The sequence below is a fragment of the Rhincodon typus genome, chromosome 23 (assembly GCF_021869965.1).
Source record: "Rhincodon typus isolate 14 chromosome 23, sRhiTyp1.1, whole genome shotgun sequence".
Classification (NCBI taxonomy): domain Eukaryota; kingdom Metazoa; phylum Chordata; class Chondrichthyes; order Orectolobiformes; family Rhincodontidae; genus Rhincodon; species Rhincodon typus.
This window is the reverse complement of record NC_063354.1, coordinates 16,600,113-16,628,083: the sequence shown is the minus strand read 5'-3', so window position 1 is coordinate 16,628,083 and position 27,971 is coordinate 16,600,113. Positions and strand designations below refer to the sequence as shown.

The 27,971-nt window shown below is 38.9% G+C and overlaps 1 protein-coding gene across 5 annotated transcripts in view; it reads right to left on the bottom strand.

Moving 5' to 3' along the window:
• Positions 1-624: 624 nt before the first annotated feature.
• Positions 625-27,971, bottom strand: part of LOC109936835 (archaemetzincin-2) — a 29,080-nt gene continuing 1,733 nt past the window's right edge. For all 5 annotated transcript variants that reach the window (XM_048610684.1, XM_048610685.1, XM_048610686.1 and 2 more), the window contains exons 2-7: positions 23,434-23,737; positions 19,766-19,939; positions 13,394-13,522; positions 11,791-11,954; positions 7,671-7,847; positions 625-792 (exon numbers count right to left, since the gene is read on the bottom strand). In XM_048610684.1, the coding sequence (XP_048466641.1) occupies positions 655-792; positions 7,671-7,847; positions 11,791-11,954; positions 13,394-13,522; positions 19,766-19,939; positions 23,434-23,716 (1,065 nt within the window). In that variant the 5' untranslated portion in view covers positions 23,717-23,737 and the 3' untranslated portion in view covers positions 625-654. The remainder of the gene's footprint in view (positions 793-7,670; positions 7,848-11,790; positions 11,955-13,393; positions 13,523-19,765; positions 19,940-23,433; positions 23,738-27,971) is intronic.

Genomic DNA, 27,971 nt, shown 5'->3' with positions numbered 1-27,971 from the left:
ATGTAAAGACAGTTAAAACTAAACGCAGCTAATTACCAGTAAGTGAACTAAAGCAATCCATAAAGCTAAAATAATGTCTCTCCCACTTTGAAAACCTAGAAATCAAGGTTCTAAATATCAACATAATCTCAGCCTTAAATTGATGCCATGTGCCACTACTTTTGACATTTTTGACTGGCAAATACATAACACTCATGTAATAACTCAGTCTGAAAGATCAATGTATTAAGTAAATGCTACACCCACTCCTTGGTTTTCTCAACCACTCAGCATTAGCCGTGCACATACATAATCTGTGTACACAACCGCAAAACTTCCTTATTGAAGCAAGTCTTACTCAAATGATAAGCTTCACTCATTTTCCCAAGTAGAAACTTTGATAATCCATAGCATATTTTCAAGAATTGTGTGAAAAATGTCTTCACTTTCTTCTTGAAAAGGATACTAAATATTCTGAAACTTCCTGTAACAAAGCATGGATGCAACAGACTTATCAGATCATGCACAACCTATTCAAGATTGTTTATTCAGTATCTAGTCACATCATCAACAATTTGGTGCAGCCCGCACATCATGAAAAACAAATTTTTTTTTAAGAGCTCAAAAGAATCCCACACCTCACCATTGCCTTCAGCAACTTGCATTTATTAAAATTCACTTCTCCAAAAATTGCAGACACCGCAGCAACCATTCTTTCCATTCTTTGAATGCTTCCATGGGTTTATGAGATGCCTGCACCGTTCTAACCAAAATCTCAGGATCAGAATTGTCCTCAATCCATGTCAACATGGCCTGAAATATAAAAGAGCAGAAATTAAGACATGCATTTTTGAATAGTTTGATCAAAATTAATCACTAAACATCAGACAGGAAAAGACACTGGTGCAATGGTAGTACCACAGGACCAGTAATGCGGAGGCCCACACTAATGCTCTTGGGACGTGGGTTCAAATTGCACTACGACAACTGGTGAAATTCACATTTGATTAATAAATCTGGAAATGAAACTGAGATAATTGTCAATTTCCATAAGAATTCCTCTGGTTCACTCAAGTGCTTTAGAAAAGGAAATATGACATCTTTACCTGGTCTGGCCTGTAAACTATTTCAAATTCACAGCCATGACATGTAACTTTGATGTGGCCTTGCAAGCCACTCAACAAATACTGGCCTTAAGTGATGCTCACATTCCATAAAAGAATAAAAGAAAATAAATCACTGTTCATCAATTGATAGCAAAATAATGTGATTCATTCTAATACCAGGAATTTTCATCAGAAAGTAAAATTTTGAAACCACAAGCACCATCAGTACTTCTCTATTCACTAATTTTCCCAAGACATGGCTCCTATCAAGGTTGCTGGAAGTTCTGAATCATGGAATTATTCCTCAAGATCATCAATGTGACATATGTCAGTCATGTATTGAGTTCTAAGGAAATCAAGAGCCTAGCATGCACATAAAAATGTTGCTACAATACTGAAGATAAGGAGTTCTTGTAAGTCCTGTGTTCTCATTGGCCATCTCAGCTATGTTTGCTGACTTCAACTTGCGATTAAACTAATTGACTTTTTGCATTGAATTTTGTGACCATTGTTTATTCATTGAATTCAAAGTTCCATCAGTTCCCATTGTAGGATTTGAACCTATGGCCCAGAGTATTAGCTTGGATCTGGATTTCTAGTTCAATGATATGATCAGTACCTACTATTTCTTAATAAGCTTTGAATTCTCTTCTTCACAACATTGTGGGTGTACCAAAATCATTGTGTTTCGCCATGATGCCTCACAACTACCTTCTCAATGATGATGATCAATGATTAATGATGAGCAATAAATGACAACTTTGCCATTCTATGAATGAATAAACAAATATAAAAATCCTTCTATTCGGCTGCTCTAACAATGCATTTTTTAAAAAAATGATCAGCAAATGGCTAAAGACATAGGTCTAGCTTTTAACTTGGTTCCAAAATCAAGGAATGCATTTTTGAAAAGATAAAGGAACAATTAATGTGGTCTAGAATCTGTGCATCAGGGGACATTGTACCAAGTGCTGCTCGTATATACAGACGCACAACCGAAAGGTGAGTGGAGAACCAATTCCTGTGCTCCCTCTGATAAACTGAGGACTTGGATCTCGGGGTCTGCATATGAAGGAGGTTTGATCAGTCAACAATGGCCACTTTATAAAGAACTGGAAAATGTGCCAAACAGTCTCAACATATACATGGAGGCACCCACTTCTCACTTTTATGGAGTGCTAATGCCCTCTTTTGCGATACCTAGTTCAGCATGGTGAATACATAGTGATTCCAGAGTATTGTTGTCTAGCCACAAATTGTTAACTCTGATTGTGTCCAACATAAGACTCTTTTCTTTTCCTGCAGCTCTTATTTCAAAAGAAAAACTGGAGAATTATCCAAGGCATAGCTGAACAGCATAACATTAAATAACACTTTCCCACACAGCCAAGTTGCTTCAAATAACAATACAAATCTGTTGGTCATGTTAAAACATTGTTACGTGGCTTCATCCCCACAGTTATGTCGACGTTTTTTTAAACCCTCTGCAAGAGAATCAGAGTTGTACAGCACGGAAACAGACCCTTCGATCCAACTCAACCAGGCCGACCAAATATCCTAAATTAATCTAGTCCATTTGTCAGCATTTGGCCCATATCTCTCTAACCCCCTTCTTATTCATGTACCCATCTAGGTGCCTTTTAAAATGTTGTAATTGTACCCACCTCCATCACTTCCTCTGGCAGCTCATTACACACATGCACCACCCTCTGTGTGAAAACGTTGTCCCTTAGGTCCCTTTTAAATCTTTCCCCTCTCACCTTAAACCTATGACCTTTAGTTTTGGACTCCCAGCCCTGGGGAAAAGACCTTGGCTATTCACCCTGCCATGTCCCTCATGATTTTAAGGTCACCCCTCAACCTCTGACGCTGCGGGACAAAAAGGTTCAGCCTATAGCTCAAACCCTCCAACCCCGGCAACATCCTTGCAAATCCATATGACTGAATACTGCATCACCTCTGCAATTTGATCTATGCAAGATAATTATAGATGAAGAATGTCATTCGCACCATCTATAAGAATATGATTCTCTCTCTTTCCCTTTTAACATTATTTCTTAAATTATTCTATGTCTCCCTTCTCCGCTATTCTTCAGGAAGCTAATTCCATATATTGGAAATGATGGGCCTTTGTCCAACTGCATATTCAATGTAAATAAAAATGTATTACTCAGGTCTATTTTTCAGTAGTCAGCATTTACTAGTCTAAGTTGACATAATTTAGCATAAACAGAGCTCATTAAATTTTATTCACCAGTTCTCAGTATACGAAAGTCCTCAGAAACACCCTTCTGATCACTGCAATAAATCAACTAGCAACGCAAAACTGCTTCACCTCCTCAACAAGACTTCATCATGAAAATTCTCTCTATTCACTTGGCATATTTGTTAAGCAATCCGGGATACTTTTCACAGAAAGTTCAAAAGCATTTGGGGCATTCATTTTAGCTGCGTTTTCTCTGCCAGTGGGTGAATGATGGGAGGAAGACAGAATAAATAATTCTACAACCCAGCCACCCTGTCCCAACTTAGTCTACAATGCTCATATAGATTATTGTGCTAATAATAGTGACTATTTGCAAATGCACCTTATTTCCTGATAAAATATACTGTTTTTAGTCAAAACCAAAACACTGCTGGTGCCGTAAGTCTGAAATAAAACGAAATAACATACAGCAGGTCAGGCAGCATCTGTGGAGTAGAAAGTAGAGATGTCCTAACATCAGCATAACCTGATGAAATGTCCTCCTCTGCATAGATGCTGCCTGACCAGGTTTTAGCCTCTTTCCAGTCTTTCATATATTACTGTACCTTTTATTTAAGAGAATACTCTAAACAAAACATGTTATAAAGGTAAATTAAAAATATTAAGACTGACTTTTTTGTGACCACTAAAAAGAGATAATGGTGTTATCAATATGTCCATTTTGTACTTTATTTTTGTTACAAATTTTTCAATAGTTACATTTCAGTAATTTCTGTTCTAATTGATTTTCTACATTATCTACAATATATAAAAATTTCCTGATTCAGTAAAATTCACTGCAAATGCAAATACAACTTAAATACAAAAAAGAAAATACACCAGCATTTCCTGGAGTTGAAGAATTTCCAAACTAGGGAGCACCTCTTTTAAGATAAAGATTAGGAGAAAATTCTTCTCTCAGTGGGTTGTGCAACTTTGGAATTTATACTGCCTCAGAAGGCAGTGGAAGCGGGATCATTGAGTATTTTTAAAGCAGAGGTAGACTGGTTTTTGTTAGGCTTGGGAATTAAAGGTTGTTAGGGGTAGCTGTGTTGTGGAATTTGAAACACAAACCGATTAATTATTTTTATTGAATTACGGAGCAGGTTCAAGGTCCTGAATAGACTACTTCTGCTCCTATTTCATACATTTGTAACTTTATGGCACAGAAAGCAAGTAAATTTGACCAGCATTTCTGCATGGCTCTGAAAAAAATCTAGACCTATTCACCGGCTATCTTCTTATATCCTTTAAATCTTCAATCACTTCCATTTCAATGCTAGTTCTATTTCCGCATTGTTTATGCTAAGGCTGTCCATGCCCTAAAAGCATTCCCGGTAGTAAAAATACTAAAGCGTGAAGCTGGAGGAACATAGCAGGCTAGGCAGCATCAGAGAAGCAGGAAAGCTGATGTTTCGGGTCGGGACCCTTCTTCAGAAATGGGGGAGGGGAAGGGGGCTCTGAAATAAATAGAGAGGGGGATATGGTGATAGCAAGTAGATAGTGGAGCGGATAGGTGGGACAGAAGACAGACAGGTCAAGGAGGCATGGATGAAACTAGTAAAGGTGGGTGTAGGTAGGAAGTGGGGATGGGGGTTTGGTCAGTGAGGTGGGAGGAGTGGATAGGTGGGAAAGAAGACGGACAGGTCAAGGAGGCGGGGTTGAGAGGGGGGTGCTGGTCTTGGAATGAGGTTGGGGGTGGGGAGATTTTGAAGCTAGTAAAGTCCACATTGAGACCATTGGGTTGTAGGCTTCCAATGCAGAATATGAGGTGCTGTTCCTCCAGTTTCCGGGTGGCATCGTTGTGACACTGGAGGTGGCCCAGGATGAACATGTCGTTCAGGGAGTGGGCCATCTTTTCTTTCATTCATTAGTGAACACCTTAAATTTATTTCTTGTAGTTGCAGTTTATCAACTAATTGGAATAGTTTTCTCTGTTTATATTATCAGAATTCCTCATAACTTTGAAAACTTTTATCAGATCTCCCCTTAGCTGTTTAATTGTGACAAAATCCCAGTCTCACCTAGTCACTGTAACTCAAATGATTGCTCCTCTTTCCGCCCCTGCATAATCTGTGGAAATTCAATCTATGCTTCCAATTTAACAACACGTGGCTTTCCAAATTCACATATATCCGTCTGCACAATTGAACTGACATTCCATTTTTGAGCTATCTGACAACTCTGATAGCATACCCTCATGTCAGGGTCCAGATGATTTATGTAATGAGAAATTAAACAATTTCCCTGCTGACCAAAAGGACACTGCAGTTTACATCCCTTCAGTACAAAATGTATCTGTTTTTGCCCTTTTTATTTAACCACCTGATGCCCATCCTCTTTAATTCCACACAAATGGCTTGTTTACAAAATTGATGTATGTTAAACTATGACAGCTTTGACTCCAGTCTCTCTTTTCTTTCAGGTGCAGTAATGCAGTCCAGTCATTCCAGTAATTCATTTTGACCAGCTTAAACTTTAGGAAGTTGCCCATACTGTTCATAATCTAATTTTCCAGTACAAAGTGCTGTAATATTTTAATATTATTAGTCACACTCCATGGGTCCAAGCTAAGCCTGCCTTTTTATGGGATATGTGGAACATTCCTCATTCCAATCTCACTTGGCACACTCCCTCAACTTTTTTGGTATATTGATTACTGTATCGTTAAAGTGTCCCGCTCTCAGCCTGAATCTGAAAACTTCATCTATTTTGCTTTCAATTTCACTTTGTGCTCAATTTCACATGTTCCATCTCCAATTCTTCCCTTATCTTCCTTGACTTCTATTTCCACTTTTGGCAACAGGCCATCTACTAATAATTATTATAAGCCCACTGACTTCCAGCTCTATCTCGACTGCAGCTCTTCACACCCTATACCCTGTAGTTCTCAATTCCAGTCTCCATTGCATTTATTCTGATGATGCCTACCTTTTACACCAGCAGTTCTGAGGTGTCGATTTTTTCCCCTCAAATGAGGATTCATCCACTGGGACAGATATAGCACTCAAACATATCTGCAACATTTCCTGAATTTCCACACTCATCTCTTTCCCCTCCCTGCTGAAACTCCCAGGGCTTCCCTTGCCTTTACCTTCCAACCCATCTGGCTCTGCGTTCAACAGATTATTTTCCACCATTTCTCCCACCTCCATAAATATCCTTCTTTCCCAGTCTTTACAGCATTCCAATGGGATCATTTCCTTCACAATAACCTGATTCTCGCCTCAGTTAACCCTAAACATGCCCCCTTCCCACAGCATCTGTCCATGCAAACATAGAAGATGTAACACTTGTCCTATTATCTCCTTCTTCCTCAACAACCAAGGCCCCAAACAATCCTTCCAGGTGAAGCAGCAACTGCCGCATACTTTTTTCACTCGTCAAAATGTGGGTCTCCTCTACACAGGGAATGTCAAATGTAGACTGAATGGCTGCTTCACGAAATATCTGATCATACTATAGCTTGACCCTGAGCTGCTGATGGCGTAAATTTTAATTCTCTACCCTGCTCTCATGTATCTTTGGCTTGCTGCACCATTCCAGGAAGCTCAACATAAACTTCAAAAACCACACCACATCTTTCAATTAGGCACTTTACAGGCCTCTAAATGCACTGAATTCAACAATTTCAGGCCGTAACCTCTTGGCCCATTTTATTTCCTTTTCCTTGCATATTTCAGTTTTTCTCTTACTTTTTTTTTTCCAGTACTGCTGCTCTAGGCACATCTTTGTTTCTTCATTTATCTCCCAGCCCGATCAACATTCTCTTTGATCCTGTAAGACTAACTCATCTATCATCAAATTTCTTCAGTCTTCCACATAATTATTAAACTTCCTTTTTGTCTTTGTCCCACCCATCCCTTGCTCAATACCCCTGTTGCATTTTTAACCTTTCACAGCTCTGATGAAACATCTTTGATTTGAAACATGAACCTTTTCTCTCTCCACAGCATCTTCTATTTTGATTACAGTACTATCACCTTTGTTTTGCATAACCGATTTGAAAGTGAATCTACTAATTTCATTCTTATTGCGAGAATTAATTTTGTTACATAACCTGCTGGTAGAATAATTATATAATTCAAACAAGGTGACATCATTTATGTTTAGAGACATTTCGCAACTTGTGCCATCAATGAATGTCACTTCATTTTTTGATACTGTTCAGTTCAAAAGAACTTTACTTTCAATCTCTGCCCATCAGGAAATATTTTGGAGAAAATTACTGCAAACACTACTTTCATTGTGAAAATTTAATTATTATAATTAAACAATGCTTTATTTCAAACTTACCATAATTCAGAGAAATATAAAATGATCAGTAAATTTTACCTTACCTTATATCTCTCTTTAACGTCAAAGTTAATGGTGTACTGCAGCTTTCTTAGGCAAATAGGGCAAAGATCAATTGGCCGTCGGTCAGATTCTTCTAAATGGTTGGAACCTTGCATTACACATTGCAACCATTGGCAGTGATGCATGCCAAAAATATGTCCAATTTCATGAGTTAGAGTCTGAAAATGCAGCAAATTTCATTAACTGAAAAATAAAAAGTCAATATAACAACCTGAAAGGTATTTTATCAAAGACAATTTATAAACAATTTTTTTTAAATTGAATAAGGTTATGTTCAACCATTAAATATGAAAAATAATGAACATTTTCAGTCTTTTTTGAAAGCTATATCTTTCCACTTTTACAGAACCAAATTCAGAAAGCCCTCAATCCATTTTCTAATTTTTAAAAATATAATGCACAATATGATATTTCTGATCCAATATTATCTGTGTGATACCTTTTGATTGATTTTTAATCTAATCTGCTTCTGAACTGATAGTTAGAGAGGTTTCAACGGTTCACAAGAAATAAATGACCAGTTTGTCTATTCTTCACAACAGAAGGTGAAAGATAAATGTAGGTCAGGGCAAGAATTACCATATTCTTTGAATACTGGCCACAAAATCTTTCAAGTCCACCTAGGCCTTGATATAACACTATCCCAAACATACATAAAACAAGGTGACCATAATAGCCAAGATAACGAGAAATAATTATCAAACTTTGCTCAACACAAGCATTTTCAGGCAGTTTCAAGTAACTAAATCAAGATTTCAATTTAACTAAGAAAACAAAAGCTCTTCAAATGATGCATCATTGAGACTTTATCTAGTAACAGCTGAGCAATACAAATTACCTTAGCTAAGTTCATGTTAGGAACATTACAATTTGCTTCAGTATTTCTAAGCAAAGGTGGACACACATGTTTGGCAGTATTTGGGATGGTTTTTAAACCCCTTATGATCAAATAGCCTGCAGACACTTAATGTCAAGACTCACATGCGTAACAGCTACTCAGTTGAGTTATCAGAAGGCATTTCTTGAAGCATATCAAAAGGGAGCAGATATCATCATGGCACGATAAACTGAAGGTTTAAAATATTTATATTTATATAATTACTGGTTCTTGACCCAGTTACATCACAGTCAAGTAAGGTTCACCACAAAGACTTGATTATAGTCAGAAATGTTGCAAAAAAGAACAATTTATTTGCATCCTTCATATTTCTATCTATGTTCCAGAAGTACACAGAACCAATTAATTTATTCTGGAAGTAGAGCCACTGTTGTTATTTGGCAAACATTTAACTATCATCCCATAGCAAGGTCTTTCAAGCCTTTTATATATAAAATAAATAATAAAATAACCTATTTCCTGTACCGTTAGCTGAAAGATAAAATATGGCTCGAACATGAGAAGACTGCTCTGATTTTCTCTATTCTGAGACTCTTTTGCATTCAAAGGAAGATGGAGTCTGCAATAATATCTAAAGTGAAAGATGCCATGACTGACAATTCTCTGTACTGCATGAGAGAATTAGCTTTGATCACAGTTGTCCAACATATTATGGTAACATTATTTTAACCACATTACAGCAGAAAAAGTCCTACATTTAATTGCACAGAACATACAGCATCAAAGACACCATCTATGCTATCTCTTATCCTTCCACCTCTGGATGCATCAGCATTGTTGTTTATTCCTTCCACCCTCACATGCTTATTTAACTTTTCGTTAAAACAAAAATCTTTTTATTTGCAACAGCTATTCCCTGTGGCAGCTGCTATGATATCACGAAGACGAACATGTTAATTAGCAAGTAACCAGAATGGAGAAAATATGATTAGCTGCTATCATCAGCTTGCAGCATGTAGTATTAGGGAGTGTCACTGTGTTGTCCGGTAACAACAGTTGTTGAACTTAACAATTCTGACCACTGAGCAATCCTGCAGCGAGAAATAGAATCTACATCCATTTACTAGTTCTGACGTGAGACTGGTAAGTTTATGTTAGTAAAAACAAAATTACAATAGTGTTCAACAGAGGATTTTCCGAGACAATTTGAAGACCATATGGGAAAAGTCTCAGACAGGATTCTAAACAGTACAGAAGTTCTATGTACATCAAAAGCACAGTACACAAAATTAATATGCAAACGGAACTGGCTAAACAGTGGTTATACAATCAGTCTCTTCACCTGAGCTACGCTCTGAAAGCTTGTGTTTTCAAATAAACCTGTTGGACTATGACCTGGTGTTGTGTGATTTCTGACCTTGTCCACTCCAGTCCAACACCAGCACCTCCACATACTGAATCATGTGAGCAGAGAGTCAAAAAGCAGCTGCATCAAGATATCAATGGGTCTCACGTCCAAGCAAAAGGTAAAAGCAAACCAAACAGACAAAACCTCTGCCATCACCGAAAGCAGAACAGGAAGAAAGAAAAAAAATACACAACAGCTGCATTGTTAATATTGCTACAGAGTATCAAAGCTAAAAATCCTCTATGTGTCAATAACATTCATCAAAGACAGGGAGCATCAGAAAGATGGACAATGACCTCCCCCAAATGTATACGGCTGCAGCATTTGACTTCTTGATGACTATCATATGTTGACAAATCTCTAACTTTGCTATTTCCCATAAGTGGAAATACTCGTTCTGGACAAGATTATTTTTAAACAGCTGCTAGGGGCAGGTCCTGGAACATGCTGGGTCATAACATTCCGGAAAATGTTTTTGGGCTGAGATCTTAATGCCATCACTCCCGCTTCTGTTTTCCCTGTGATGGGCTGCAAGTTCAGAAGGGAATTTGCCTGGGTCTGGCGGGGAAACTACTGAGGTATGCATGAAAGCAATTAAAAGCTTCTTTAATCATGGAATACATTTTTCTAACAGCATAATAAAAAACACAGATTACACACTGAGCTGTCAATCACCAGGCTGAAAATGACAACTGCGCAGCAGAAAATTATCCCAGAGCAAAAGTGACCTGATAAAGATCAAAACCAGAAAGACTAAACAGTGAAATGCATTTGCTGAAGTGTGGAAATCTTTGTCTAAATTACTAATTTCATGGGGTACATCAATTTGGTGAAACTTATATCAAGTGCCATGGATATCACTGATCTAGTATTAGCTTACTATCTGCAAGTCTTCCCTGTAACGTGGGGTGTAAATATTCTGCAGTTGGTTGTACCCAAGGAACAGGTGTTGTGCACTCTAGCCAAGCAGTCACAGCAACAAGGGCACATGAGGTTGTAGGAAAAATAGATTTAATACGTATTCAGCGCTCGATATCCCCTTAAATACAACTTAAAACTAAGGAGTTGTTGTCACCAAAGGGTGCCTTGCTACTATAGGTCTGTTGATTATACCATGAAAATTGAGTGAAAGAACTTTTTAAGACAACATTGGAAGATTCACCCAGGGTACACCAGGGTTGAATCCAGGTGGTGTTTGGGACTTTATTGTCGTAACTAAATTTCTGCTCAGTGCAATGTAACGTACAAAACTGGCAGAGTGTTTCCTGTTGTGTTAAGTAGTTAATGTGGAGGACATTTTCTAAAATTTTGTGTATTTGTTGAGATCTACTTGGTAAGGCACCTTGGCCTCCTTCCATCCAGAGGAGAACCACCAGGACATAGTTTTTGTACATCTTCCATCCATGCCATAGGATTTCCTCTCTTATATTGATGGTTTCCTAAATCATTGTCACTCAAGTAGGTAAACATACTCTGCAATTACAAGATGCACCAAGCTGTCCGTCCAGAATGTCCACCCTACACACTAGCTCAGAAACAACATAAAACAATCAAGTAATGTTTAAGTACATATGATGTGCGAATAGGATTATTGATACTACATGGTCACACATGATATTTATTACTCAGTTTTTACTTAAAGCAAAAATGTTTAAGGATTGCCAATTAGCCACATGCTGCTGACATATTGGACTTTATTGGTCTACATTATGGTTTCAATCTACAACTATCTGATTCAGAAATAGGGTGCTTGCAAGTAAGCCAAGGTGCCATGGACATGAGAAAGCACAACTCTACTCCCTTTTAAATCAACTGTTTCCAAACACAACATTTTCATTTCTGCAAATACTCCCACCTTGCATGATCGCAGCAGCAACTTGCTTGTAATAGGTGGTGTGTAGTATCCATCAAAGACAGAATAATCATCAGGAGCCAGATGTTTCTTTTTCTTCAACTTTCCCTTATAGTTCGTGGTGTAAAAGCCATCATCATATCTAGCAAAGCTAAAAACACCCATTCCTATAAAAGATGCATAAATTCAGTACTTTTCTCTCTCCTGGCCTATAGAAGCAAATTGAAATAACACCTTCAATTAACTACTCAAAATCTGTTTTAGCAAAAATATGTTAATGTTCCATTGTACCAATCAGTAAGTTGGATTTTATTTCTAAAACATAAAATACTCATATAAATATTGAAAAATACTCAAGACATTGAGCATTAAATAAAATTTACACATTTTTCACATAGTATGAAAAATATCACAATTCCCAGCTGTGGTGAACAAAAACTGGACACTGTAGTTGATTAGAACCATATTCAATTACTGGCCAGAATTTGGTTCACTTTCCAATTTCATCTTTAGTAATGCAAGAGATCACAAATTCTCCACCCAATCAGCACAGAGCCACATATAAACAATATTCATGACAACTAGTTATATTTGAAAGTAGGCTACCAGAAACTATGGATTTGTTAGCATTATTCATGGTAATAAGGAGAATAGCACTGTCATCCTTTACAAGGGCATGGATAGATTTACACAAGTCTGACTTTTCGACGGAGCTCTCCTCCCTCCAGATTAAGCCTGCAATAGCTCTATTTCTGATGCAATCCTCAAGTCAACCTTAAATGCTTCAATAAATAAAATACAACTCTAACTGCTTCATTTCCTACTGGTAAAATCAGCTGTTTCTATCAAGACTTTATGTAAGTAAAAGGAGCTATAATAAATCAGTTAGCTCAATGACCTCCATCTTCAACAGGATCATGGCTTATCAACCACATTAACTCCACATTTTCACATTACCCTTCATGTCCCTTAATTCTCCTTTATGAAAAATCTTTTACCTCAGACTTGACTCAGTGATTGAGTAGCCACTGTTCTCATAGAGAATTCCATAGATTCGCAACCCTAAGTGAGGAAATTTGTCCTCATCTTTCAGTCTCAGAGTTCCGACATTAATGACTATTTGCAATTCCCCAGCCATGAAAACACTTTAAAAAAATTCATTCACAGGTTGTGAGCATCATTGGTTAGGCCAGCATTTATTGACTATCCCTAACTGCCTTTTAGAAGTTGGTGGGGAACTGCATTCTTGAACCACTGCAACCCATGTGGTGGGGGTACACCACACACACTGCAGGTGGAGGTGACCAATACCCTGTGTAACTACAGCAACATTTTATTAGGTAAGCTCTTCATTAATAGAACTTTAGTTACTTTATTGTGCTTCTGTCATGACTTGTTCAGAGGATGGGAGAATGACGGCCAAGAAGAGAAACTAAAACATACACAATTAGTGCAAATGTGTAAATGTGCCAGGTTAAGTACACAAAATTGATAATTTTACAAATGAGCCTCCCATACAAGTAGGTACAAAGGTTTCTAAAGATATTTAAATGCAAATGAAAACAAAAGAGACATGGGCAGTAAATGTATGCCCACACTTCTTTACCTTCTGTAAGAGATGCCTGTCCAAACACAAAATTCCAGGAATCTTCAGGATAAAGGTCAATCATTGTAATTCCAACAATACAGAAAGCATCTTGAGGTTTTTTCTTCTGCAGGTACTTAAGAATACTACCTAAATAGAAGCAATTCAAATGACAAGCTTGGAAATAACACACTACCAATACTACTCAAAACTAGATACTCTACAACCAGAAACTTGTGCACAAGCTTATCCATTGAAAACAAATGTTCAGTTTACACTAACAAATCTTCAGTTGTTTCTTCAATAAAACAAAAAAATACAAAATAGTTTCAATGCTACAAATTCAGCCACAAAGGGGCAGTGTAGAAGTGTGGAAAGAAATATTTCCACAGCCTTTTCTGGAAAATTTTCCATATATAAATATATACTGCTCAACCTGATAGCTGCCTAAAACGGAATACAACCACCAAATACAGGTGGTTAACAGCTTCAATGCAGCAATTAGTGACAAATTTTTGCTTTTCCATTCTGGTGATGAAATTCGACATGGCACAGCTTTTGTTTTTTGATTACATTTTGATCATTGATAAGCTAACTTTTAATTACTTCAGGATCCGGACCATTCAAACCATCAAGCCTATCCTGCTATTCCAGATCATGAACGTTCAACACCATGTTTTGCACTATCTCCACATTCCTTAATGTAATTAGTCTGCCTTGAACCTGCTCAGTGATTGAGCTTCCACAGGCTTCTGGAGTACAAAATTCCAAAGATTCACCACTCTATCAGTGAAGAAATTCCTCATCTCAGTCTTAAACGGTCTATCACTTGTCCTCAATTACCCTGATTCTAGAGAAACCAGCCAAAAGAAATGTTCCAGCTGTACCTCCCCTAACATGCTTCATAAACATTTTGTAGTTTCAATTAAATCACTTCTCATTCATCAAACTCTGGAAACTACAGATCCACTTATCTCTCCTCATGACACAATCTCATCAACCCAGGGATTAATCTGGTGAGCCTCCACTGAACTCCCTCTGGCAAGTATATACTTCTTTAGATAAGGAGAATCAAACTATACATAATACTCCAGGTGAGATCTCTCCAAGGCTCTGTACAACTGCATAAGACATCTTTACTTCTGTATTCAAATCCCTTTGAAATAAATGCCAATGTACAGATTGCCTAATAGCTTGCTGCCTCTGCATGTCCAGTTTAAGTGACTCATGGACAAGGACACCCAGATCCCTTTGGACACCCACATTTCCCAAACTCTCACCATTTAAGAAATATTCTGCCTTTTTGTTTCCTCTACCAAAGTGAATAACTTCAAACTTACTTCCAAAGTATTCCATCTGCCATATTCTAGTCCATTCACTTAGACTGTCCCACGTCCTCTTGAATTTACCAAGCACACTCCTCACAACTTATGTTCCTGCCTAGTTTCATGTCATCAGCAAATTTGGAAATATCACAATTGGTCCCCAATAATTTAAACAGATTGTGAATAGATTGTGAACAGCTGAGGACATAGCACTGACCTTTGCAGTATCCCACTGGGAAAAGTTATGAGAACGATCAGTTAATTCCTACTCTTTTCTCTGTCTAATAATTAATTTTAATACAGTATAAAGTAAAGTATATCCCTCCTACCCCTTCCCCATATTCTCAGGTACACTATTTTTATTTACTAGATTCTGAGGCCTCATCAAAAGCCTTCAGAAAATCCAAATATATCACATCCACTGGTTTCCATCCTGAAAGAACAAGTTGGTCAAACATGATTTCCCTTTCATAAATCCATGTTCATTCTGCTCAATTTTGCCATTCTTTTCTAAGGTATTACCCCATTCTTTATAAGAGATTTTAACATTTTCCCCCACTACAGATGTCGAACTAACAGGTCTATGAATTCCCGACTCTCCCTCTTTCTTCCTTCTTTAATAGTATGATTACATTTACTATCTTCCAATCAGTAGGATCCTTTCCAGAATCTACAGAATTTCTAAAAATAATCAATGCATCCACTACTTTTACTGCTACTTCTTTCAATACTGAGATGGAGCTCAAATAGGAAAGTTTTTGAAAGGATTTATAGCTCATGTTGTGGGTGAGGTTGTAGACTTGCTTGCCAAGCCAGTGTGTTTAACTGCAAACGTTTCATCACCCTGCTAGGTAACATAATCAGCGCGCCTCCGGTGAAGCGTTGGTGTTCTGTCCCGCTTGTTATTTATATGTCTCAGTTTACTGGGGTGGTTGGCATTACTTCCAGTACTGTTTTTCAATGGTTTGTATATCGGATCGAGTTCAATGTTTTTGTTGATGGAGTTCTGTACCCTAATGTTTCTCACAATCACATTACGTAGGCCAAACTGGAAGAAAACTGACAATAAGGATACACGAACACCAACTAGCCATCGAGAGACACGACCAATTCTCACTGGTCTCAATACACACGGAGAAAGAAAGACACAAATTCGACTGGGACAACACATCCATAATAACGCAAGCCAAACTGAGACACGCCAGGAAATTCCTGGAAGCCTGACATTCCAACTAGAACTCCCTCAACAAACACACTGAACTGGACCCGATATACAAACCACTGAAAAACAGAACCGAAGCAATGCCAACCACCCCAGCAAACCGAGGCATATAAACAACAAGTGGGACAGAACACCAACACTTCACCGGTGGTGCAATGACGATGTTACCTAGCAGGGTGACAAAATGTCTGCAATCAAACACAGCGGCTCGGCGAGCAAATCTACAACCTCAACCTGATCTAGGAAAGTCGTAACCCTGAATCCAGCTAATTTTCAAGTGCTACCTCATATTACTAATGTTTATTTTTTTTCAGTTTTTCAGTTACACAAGCCGTTTAGTCACCTCTATTTCTGGGAGATTTTCTGTATCTTCCTCTGAAGATGCAAAACAACTGTTTAATTTCTCTTCCTTTTCCCTGTTCTGGGAATTCTGCTATCCAACCTGAAGGTGGCCCATGTTTATCCTTGCAACTCATTTTCCCTTCACATAATGAAAGAATTTACAGTTCAACATTTTCTCACTAGCTTCAATTCATATTCATTTTTCCCTTTCCTCAAATTTTTTGGCACTCTTTTGCTGGGTTCTCGATACTTACCACTTTCTAGGATCCTTATATTTGATCTAATGCAATCTTTAATTTATTTTGTTAACCAAGGTTTATTTACCTTTCTGTTTGGTCATTTGTGCTTTAGAGGAAGTTACATCTGTTGTAAACTCTGTAGTATTAAATTTTAGCTAGCATCTACTTACCATCAAATCTTTTAGTTTATTTTCCCAATCCACCTTGCCCTTCATAGCCTTAGTTTCCTTTGCTTAGATGCAAGTCTCAATTTTCAGAATGAACTACGTTATATTCAAACTTCATTTAAAATTCTATCCTGTTCTGGTCACTATTTCCGAAAGACTCCTTTACAGCAAGCCTATCAATGAGTTCTTTCTCAATACACAATGCCAAACATAAAATAGCCCTTATTAGCTCCTTAACAAGCTGTTCCAAGAAGCCTTCTGTACACACTTCAGAAATTCATCCATCAAACCATTAGCACCAACTTTGTTAACCAGCTTATGTGCAAAATGAAGTCTCCCATCATTACTGCATTACTCACGTTAATGCATCTCTAGCCCAATGTTAGTTCTACGGTTTGGTTTTCTATAAACAACTCCCCCAGATATATTCTTCTCCTTGCTTCTTCTTAGCTCCACCCAAATTAATTCTAGATCTTGATCTTCCAACTGAAGGTTATCTCATCTCAATAATGAGTTACATCAGTACATTAGGAGTTCTACCTCACCTCATTTTCCCTGTTCTCTATCCCCTCTAAATGTAGAATATTCTTGGACATTCAGCTCATTCACCCGAGAACTACATCTCTATAATTAGAATTAAATCATATTCATTTACTTCAATTTGTGCATCAAATCATTAATATTTTATGAATACTATATACATTTCACCTGAATATGCCTATAACTCAGACTTTTTAAAAAATATTCTGCATTTTGATCCTAATTGATACTTCCCATTGTTTCAGCTGTGTTCTATTTTTGCTTGCTACTTTTCTAGTTCCTTTTTACTAGTTTTGCTTCTCTTGAATCTGATCTCCATGTTAGATTCTCATCCACCTTCCAATCTAATTTAAACCTTCTTCATAGCACTAACAAATCTCCCCACAAGGATGTTAGTTTTAGGACTAACTTATCCATTTGTTCAGGTCCCACCTGCCTCAGAATAAGTGCCAATGTCTCAAAAATATGATGCCCTCCTTCTTAGTAGTTTTCTAGCAATGTGTTCAATTCTCCTGTTCTATGCTTACCAGCACATGAGACTGGGAGTAATCGTGAGATTATTACTTTGGATGTCATGCTTTTCAAAATCCTTCCTAACTCCCTGAAATCTGTTTTCAAACTTCATCCCCCTTCCTAGCTCAGCCGTTGGCACAAACATGGAACACAACCTCTGGCCCCCTCCCTGCCCAGCTAACAAAAATATTCCCCTAGCAGTACTGCTCTTCTGCTCCTCTTCCTCCTCTTTTGTACAAGTTAGCTGCCCACAGTGCCACAGATTTGGCTCTGACTGCATTCCTCTGATACTATCACCCTTACCAGTATCCAAATCTGAAAATGGTACACAAATGAGATTGCCTGAGAGGATTCCTACAGTACCTGCTTGGCTCTCTTACACTGCCTGATGTTCACCCATTTCTCGTCTGTCTGCACACTACTAAGCTGTGGTGCAACCACCTCCCTAAATGTGCTATCCGTGTACTCTTTGCCTCACAAATACACAAAAGTGACTCCAACTGCTGCTCAGGTTCCTAAACTAGGAGTTCAAACATGTGACATCACCTACAGATGTGTCCATCTTGGACACAATATATCCATGACTTCCTACATTCCACTGGCTATATATTCCACTCAGCCTAGCTATGAAAATTGCTTCTATTAATCTGTCAGGCCAACTTTTAAGTGTATTAAACATTCCCTATAATAACATATCTTACCAGTTATTCACTGATCCATCCTTCCATTGCACTAAAGTATGAGCTGAGCAGTGGATAATGAAAGAAGTAAATAAAGTAGGACCTTTGAAAAAAAATTCTCCCCCCTATTTCACCTAGCTCACCATTAACGAAACTGACTGTTTGAAATGTGCACTCCGTTTGCAAACTAGATGGAGACCTATGCATTTATACTCTGCTACAGTGCAAGAACTAGACTGAACCAGTTTACCTGATTAATCAGCAACCTCCATTTTCCTTGCTTACCCTGCCCAAGCTGAAAGAAATTTTACTTTCTTACGTTACAGTAATTGTCCAGTTTAAAAAAAATGCTACCTATAAATCTCACTTTGAAAGATGCTGATATTTAATAGCTCATCACTTGCCAAATCTCAGGCTTTCATCCACTCTGTTTTCATAACGTCCCTGCATGCTACATGTACATAGTCCTCCTCCACCTTTTGTTCATGGAAGTCAACATCAGTAAACCAACAGCCTCACCACATCATCATGTCTGCTTTTGGTCCAACTCTTATACTGTTGCAACCCTTCAGCGCCATACTTTGCAGTTTGAATATCTACAATTTGCATGTTTTTGCCAGGGACACATACACATACATTAATACATTAGTATCTTATGGCTCTTAGCTTTGTTTCTTAACACTCGCTCACCTTACACTAACTTAGGCTTCCAGTCTCATGACTTGCATTATTTTTTGGCACGGGGGAGAGGCATGCTGCTCGAAAGTGCTGAATAGTCAAAAGGGGCTGGACTTGTTTCTACATGTGTTTCAACCAAGTGACCATGTATGGAACTTAAAAAGGGAACAGTCCTTGGTGGGGCCAAGGGGTACCACAATAAGTCAAGGAGTACAGCCACGCTCAATCAAGAGGCTTAGCCATAGTCAGTTAGGTGTTCAGTCCAAACAGAGTCCACGGATCTAGGAATGGACCACATTCAGCCCTGCAGATCAAGTGCAACTAGTTTGGTGATTACAGATAGGTCAGCTAAAGAGTTGTGCTATCTCAAACAGGCTTAGAACATGGAGGAAATAAATGTTGCACTACATTACTAACACCTTTTCTTCCTACAAAAATTACTTTTATAAATTTTACATAAGTGCACACACTTTGAAAACCTTCAGTCTAACAATTTCCATCTGTCTGAATGTTGAATTCTTGAGAAGACACAATGACACAGTGGCTCCATTCATTTCATCTTGTACTTTAACTTGATATACTGTTAATAGTGGATATACTATTACAAATCGATAACTATCCTGCAATTTCTAATACACACACCACTTTTATCAACATATAGGAAAATAGTTTAATATGCAGTATTACCTGCACGTATCTGCAGATTGTGCGAATATGTATTGACACGGAACACACAACCAATTTGGGATACTGAAACAGGATCCAAAAATTTGATCTTCAGACCATAGAAAAATGTCTCACAGTATTCCTTTAACCAGTGTATGTATGTCTCAGTAGTTGTCTGTGAATCACCAAATGAACCTGAAAACAGAAAATACTACACATAGTAAGCAAAAAGTTTAAAAAATTTTGGAAATTTTAAGTTACTGGCTATCAATATTAATGAAAAGGCTGGTTCAGATATTAAAAAAGCATCAGAAATCTTTCATACATTTCAAAAAACAAGTCACCAGTCAACCAGTACAAAAACCAAAAATCATAATTTTATTTTGTTGACTGGCAAGATGTTGTAAAGCAAAAGCAAAATATTGTGAACTCTGGAAATCCTCGGCAGTTCTAGCTCCATTTGTGAAGAACTCATCAGAATTAGGAAAAGATAGAAATGTAATAGGTTTTAAACGTTGAAAGGGTGCAGGATTGGAAGAGTAAAAACAAAAGTGTAATAAAAGAACTTCAGTACTGAAGAACAATCACTGGACCCAAAACATTAACTCTGATTTCTCTCCGCAGATCCTGCCAGGCCTGAACTTCTCCAGCAGTTTCTGTTTTTGTTGTAAAAAAATAGTTCACGGTGAGGGTAGGCGATGGAAGAGATTCAATAGCTAAACCTTCATGGTACAAGGCCAAAGGAAGTGGGGGGTGGACGATGGAAAAGATTCAATAGTTAAACCTTCATGGTACAAGGCCAAAGGAAGTGGTAATGAGACAAGAAACAAGTCACGTGTCCAGAGAAGGTATGAATGACAGAAACCCAAATGGCTGTCATCAAAAGCAAAGGAAATAAGAGAGAGATAAACAAAAAAACACTTCACGTTTATGGTGAATTTTGTCTCCAAATCAATAGGGGTTTCTGCATAGCTGAAACCTTTATCTTTTGTCAACATATATCATCTGATTATTTGATTGGTCTCCCAAGATGCATAACCCATCACTTTTTTTTCCACAATAATTGTATTTGTCACCTGTCTGGACATTCCACTAATGTCATTCAGTTTTCCTTGCTATATGTAAAATCTGCGAGTTCTGTTTCATTAATAAATTTAAAGATCATGTTCCCTCTACCCAAATTCAATCAACTAGAGATGTCAGGAACAAAAGGAGTCTAACATTGACTATGCAGTACATGGTTTTGGACCACTCTCAAATCCAAACAGCACTCATTTACTCCATTTTTTGCTTCCTGTCCATCATTTCTGTTCATGCGGCAATCTTTTATTATCACACAAGTCTCTTGTGAGGTACTTTATTAATTGCATTTTGAACATCACTGACTGCATTGCTTTCATCCATGCAGCCAACTTTAAAAATAATCTCTCATTCACCAAACACAACTAGCCTTACTTACATTCTGCTGGCTGTCCTTCATTTATTACAGATTCTTAAATCCTTACTACTTTTATCACAAAACATAACAAAAGTTTGTCCACAACTGGGAGACAAATTGATCTTTGGAAAAGATAAGTTATGCTGTGGGAGCCTAGAACTGGGGACACTTTAAAATTAAAGCATTTCCCATGAAGACACTGATGAGTTTTTTTTCCTCTCAGTCACAAGTCTTTAGAATTCTATAAGCAGCAGTGGAGGCTGGGTCACTGAATATATTTCAGTCTGAGGTAGATAGATTTTTGATCCACAAAGGAGTCAAGGGTTATAATCGGACAAAATGTAGTTAAGGCCACAATAAGATCAGCCTTGATAGCACTGATTGGCATAGCAAACTCAGTGGACTGAATGCCCTACTCCTGTTCTTTTTTCTCATGTTTGTATGAACATATGATCTGAATATTATACTGGTATGGACATAAATTTGCAGCATATAAGCAGATGAGTTAATCAATGTAGATATTTATGAAAATGTTCTGAGTTGTGTGTTTTATTTTTTCAAGGCATACACATACATATGTGTCACACAATGGACAATGGAAATCTAGAACTGCTAATAATTTACAACACAAAAACTCCCATATCAACATGAAACATGTTTAAGTAGAAAAATACAAGAAAGATAATCCGATCTTTGATTAATCTGAAACACTGCACAGGAGCAATTATCTCGGTGCACCTAGACAGCATAGGAATTACCCTCTGTAGTCTTAGGTTCACGCTACCTCAATCACAGATTCACATTTAAAATTCCTACACAGTGTAGTGCTCCTGTGTTTATAACATATCCTTTTACCTATCTTAGATTGTTTATGCTCACTCCTACAAGGCTATAATCTAGTTTTTTTTTGTCCAAATCCAACTAAATAACAGGGAAATCTAAGGACAAGAATAAAATAATCCTTATTTTCTGTGACGCTGTTGTGACTTACTCTATTTGAAAGATGAATCGAATTATATATTTTGTCAGATGGAAATTACGTTTCAACCCAAATAGCTTAAAGCAAGTAAATGAACAGTATTAGTCAAGAATTACAGACCGCACAACTTTCTTCATTAATAAAACAAAGTGGTCACTCACACTCCCGAATTATAGTTATTAAAGTAGTAGCCCTATTGAGCTGTGAAATATGCTGTAGTTTCAAATTAAACTGGATTCTCTGCTGGCTAGAAGCTGAACATTTTGTGGTATAAACGCAGCCAAATTGCATCATTCAACACTGAAGGTAGTGAAACTAAAGGCAATACTGGATCTCTAATGATGACATTAAATCAATTGTTTACAGGATATCAATCATTCGGATCAGAATTGCCATTTACAGTGGAGCACAGAAACAAATTGGAGTCTAAACTGCTGTGACTAAAATATCGAAGTGAACAAATTTAATAATAGCACAACACAGATTTGAAGCATCAAGTGAAGTTTCATAAACTGTTCCTTATGTAGAAAGCATCCAAAAAATGTTGCATTCTGGTCTGTAAACTTCCGCCATCTTGCAAAAGGTAGCTAATCATGTACTTAGCTTAACCCTGTCTAACATTTTCAATGTGACATGTTACTTCTAAGAAGAAATAAAAGCATGAAATTCAGCCACAAAATTCAATTTTTGTTTCTCTTTAAGTGTTTTGGGCTGCTACATCTCAGCACTGAGGGCACAACAAAATTATACTAACCTTGAACAAGGTGCATCAGGAGTGCAATTTAAAACATGTCAAGATTTTCAACATGGGAAATTAGGATAAATAGTAAGTAAACAGAGGCTGATAATGTGAGCAAACAGAGGACTGAGAACAGGAATATTGGATAGACAGGAAGGGAGCAGGTGAGGGTTTTACATGGTGGATGGAGATGTGAGAAAAACGGTACAACATGTAACAACTATGAATATATTAAAAAATGCTTTTGTTATCAGAAAATGAGAAGATTCCTCAGTCAAAATTCTGAAAGAAATAACTTTATAGAACCATAACATAAAGTTGCCAAAGTCCCAGAGGACCATAGGGCTGCTCTCTCATTAGAGAGATGTCCATTTGTGAGTTTCACTATGCCTCAGGGGAGGGGCAAGGACGACAAGACAGGACCTTCATGGACCTTATGCAGTGCAGGAACTGAACCCACGCTGCTGGCATCATTGTGCATCAGAAATCACCCATCCAGCCAACTGAGCTAAGTGACCACTATAGGATCATACCAATGGTCTGAATGTAAATAATGTTTCTCCCAGGAACTGGTGATTTCCTGTGCGGACTACTGTAAAATGCATAGAAATCTTGCTTTGGCTCCGGGTGGCTAAGGATCCAGTCAGACTTCGAATGTAACACAATGGGTTTAAAAAGGGTGCTATCTGGCCGAAAAGCTTCTTCCAGTAGGCGTTTCACCCTTGGACTGAATTTCTGATACAGGTCAATCACATCTTTATGGTTAGATATTAGTGCAGTCCTCAACATCTCTTCACTGTGCTGCATAGTCTCCATCGAGAGAAACAAATCAAGTCACTAGAAAGAAAATAAACGAAAACTCAGTATTAAATTCAGTTAAACAGTTGGTTCAGTTTCTTTTGTTTTCATCCAAACTTTCAAAAACACATAATACCATAATGAACTTCTTCACCGTTTCCAAAATCAAAACAAATTTTTGTCCATTCACTTGATCTTTCAAAGTCCCTTTACAATTTTTCTGCTCCCATCCACATTTAATTTTGTATTATCCAGAACCCAGAAACACTGGTATCTAATCCTTGATCTAAATAATTTATAAATATTGTAAAAAAGAGTTTCTGGGGACATCAATTATTTCCTGCCCCTGTTCAGTTAATAAATCAGAAATATAAAGCTAATCTCAATAATGGTGACTGTGACAACTATCATTGGTATAATGCCTTTTAGGGGATCAGATCTACCATCCCAGCCTGGTCTACATGTAACTCCAGATCCAGAACAACGTAGTTGATTAAATGCCCATTAAAATGACAGAGGAAACCACTTTTCTGAAGAGAAATAAAGGATGGCAACAATATTGGCCTTGTAAATGATTCTCACATACCATAAAAGAATAAAAACTTGCTGACTATCTCTTGCTTCTGAGCCACATAATGATACAGCTAGAGATATTTAAACAAGTTTGCTTTGATCTTTGTCATTCTGACAAAAGGCCAGAGACTGAAAAGGTTTTTAGTTCTCATTCCACAGATACCATCTGACATGTCTAGTATTTCAAGCATTTTCTGATTTTATCTTGAAGATCCAGAATTTGTAGTACTGTGCTTTTATGATTTACCGTAATTTTGGATTCCCAGCTCAATCTCACACTACCTCATTGACTGTTCCACTTTTGATTAATTGTCAGACTGCTTGTCTAATATTCATTACATGCAAGCAAAATTTTTTCCAACTAATAATCTCAAAGGCCAAGTCTTTGAAGATCTTGTTATAAACTTTATATCACAGCTGCTAACTTCATCCATCTCCTGGTAACTATCTGAGTCTGAAATAAACTGTTTGGTATCATGCCTGTCTCATATAAGCCTCCAAACATTTACTTGTGGCATCACCAAGACCCACCTAATTCTATCTGTGCAACACAGCTCAACTCTATCCTTGACTTATCTCCATTGTCGCTGAAATTCTCATCCATGCCTTTGTTAGCTCCAGATTGAATCTAGAGCTCTTGACCTATTCCATTGCTCTGCACTACATAAATGTTAGCTCAGCCAAAACTCTGTTAACCCTGTCCTGACTTGTATCAAGTTTTCTTCATCCATTAATAGCTGCTTATTTACCTACACTGGGACTTGGTCAAGTAATATGCTGATTTTAAAATTCTCATCCTCGATTTCAGTTTTGCCATGACCTCACTCCTCCCTATCTCAGTTATCTCCTTCAGCACTATATTACTCAGAAATTTGTATTCTATTTCTAGCCTCTTGATAACCCCAAATTTTATTTGATCCATCATTTACGGTAGTGCCACCACCTGTCTATATCTAACATTCTTTCCACATTCCTTTCTTTCTTTCCTTATGATGTTCCTTAAAAAAAAACTACCATTTTGCCCACCTATCTTAATATTGCTTTATGGGGTTAATTTCAAGGTTTGTTTTATAACATTCCGATGTAGAACTCTCTTGGGATATTTTATTACATTAAAAAGAACTATATACTGCAAAAATCCCAGCTGTTGGTAATACTAGTCAAGTTAGATCCCAGAATGAAAGCTGGTTTGATTAATTATTGTTATTTTTCCCCCACAGTTGGTTATCATAGCAATTAGTTGGTTAGCTCAGTTGGCTGGAGAGCTGGTTTGTGTTGCAGAGAGATGACAACAGCACGTATTCAATACCCACACTGGTTGAGGTTATCATTAAGGATTCTCCTTTTCAATCTCTCCCCTCACCTTAGGCGTGGTCATCCTAAAGTTCAACCACCACCACTAGTCATCTGTCTCTCATTACAGCTCCATGGTCCTTTGGGACTATGGCAACTTTACCTTACTTAGTCACTGAAGTACTCTCATGAGGCTGCAGATGCAATAAACCCACTTTGTATTGTTGAAGAACAGAAGAAACAAAACAAATACAGCCATGAAGATAGTTAGAAAGATCTTAACACAAACGTCAAAACAAAGCTTCAATGTACTACCAACACTATTTTTAAAGATACTCAATTCCACAGAAGTCTCACTCCAAACTCAACTCTAAGACTACAAGGTGCAGGGCTGGATGAACACAGCAGGCCAAGCAGCATCATAGGAGCAGAGAGGCTGACGTTTCGGGCCTAGACCCTTCATCAGAAAAGGGGGAGGGGAAGGGGGTTCCGAAATAAATAGGGAGAGAGTGGGAGGCGGATAGAAAATGGATAGAGGAGAGGAAGCAAACAGGTCGAAGAGGCGGGGATGGGGCCAGTAAAGGTGAGTGTAGGTGGGGAGTTAGGGAGGGGATTGATCAGTCCAGGGAGGATGGACAGGTCAAGGGGGTGGGATGAGGTTAGTCGGTAGGAGATGGAGGTGCGGCTTGAGGTGGGAGGAGGGGATAGGTGGGAGGAAGAAAGGCAGGGACGAGCTGGACTGGTTTTGGGATGCGGTAGGGGGAGGGGAGATTTTAAAACTTGTGAAATCCACATTGATACCATTGGGCTGCACGGTTCCCAAGCGGAATATGAGTTGCTGTTCCTGCAACCTTCGGGTGGCATCGTTGTGGCACTGCAGGAGGCCCAGGATGGACATGTCGTCTGAGGAATGGGAGGGGGAGTTGAAATGGTTCGCGACTGGGAGGTGCAGTTGTTTATTGCAAACCGAGCGTAGGTGTTCTGCAAAGCGGTCCCCGAGCCTCCGCTTGGTTTCCCCGATGTAGAGGAAGCCACACCGGGTACAGCGGATGCAGTATACCACATTGGCAGATGTGCAGGTGAACATGTGCTTGATGTGGAAAGTCTTCTTGGGGCCTGGGATGGGGGTGAGGGAGGAGGTATGGGAGCAGGTGTAGCACTTCCTGCGGTTGCAGGGAAAAGTGCCGGGTGTGGTGGGGCTGGAGGGGAGTGTGGAGCGGACAAGGGAGTCACGGAGAGAGTTGTCCCTCCGGAAAGCAGATAAGGGTGGGGAGGGAAAGATGTCTTTGGTGGTGGGGTCGGATTGCAGATGGCGGAAGTGTCGGAGGATGATGCGTTGGATCCGGAGGTTGGTGGGGTGGTACGTGAGGACGAGGGGGATTCTTTTTTGGTTCTTATTGCGTGGACGGGGTGTGAGGGATGAGGTGCGGGAGATGTGGGAGACACGGTTGAGGGCGTTCTCGACCACCGAGGCGGGGAAGTTACGGTCCTTGAAAAACGAGGACAACTGAGATGTATGGGAGTGGAATGCCTCATCCTGGGAGCAGATGCGGCGGAGGCGAAGGAATTGGGAATAGGGGATAGCTCTCCGACACCACCTCCTACCACCCCCTTGATCATGACCCCACCCCCGACCATCAAACCATCATCTCCCAAACCATCCACAACCTCATCACCTCAGGTGACCTCCCATCCACGGCCTCCAACCTCATCGTTCCCCAACCTCGCACTGCCCGCTTCTATCTCCTTCCCAAAATCCACAAACCTGAATGCCCTGGTCGACCCATTGTCTCCACCTGCTCCTGCCCCACCGAACTGATCTCCAACTATCGAGACTCCATTTTCTCCCCCCAGTCCAGGAACTCCCTACCTATGTCCGTGACACCACCCACGCCCTCCACCTCCTCCAGAACTTCCAATTCCCCGGTCCCCAACACCTCATCTTTACCATGGACGTCCAGTCCCTCTACACCTGCATTCCCCATGCAGATGGCCTTAAGGCCCTCCGCTTCTTCCTGTCCCGCAGGCCCGACCAGTCCCCCTCCACTGATACCCTCATCCGCTTAGCCGAACTCGTCCTCACACTCAACAACTTCTCTTTCAATTCCTCCCACTTCCTACAGACAAAGGGGGTAGCCATGGGTACCCGCATGGGCCCAAGCTACGCCTGCCTCTTTGTAGGTTACGTGGAACAATCCCTCTTCCGTACCTACACCGGCCCTAAACCCCACCTCTTCCTCCGTTACATTGATGACTGTATCGGCGCCGCCTCGTGCTCCCACGAGGAGCTCGAACAGTTCATACACTTCACTAACACCTTCCACCCCAACCTTAAGTTTACCTGGACCATCTCTAACACCTCTCTCCCCTTCCTGGACCTCTCTGTCTCCATATCGGGCAACCACCT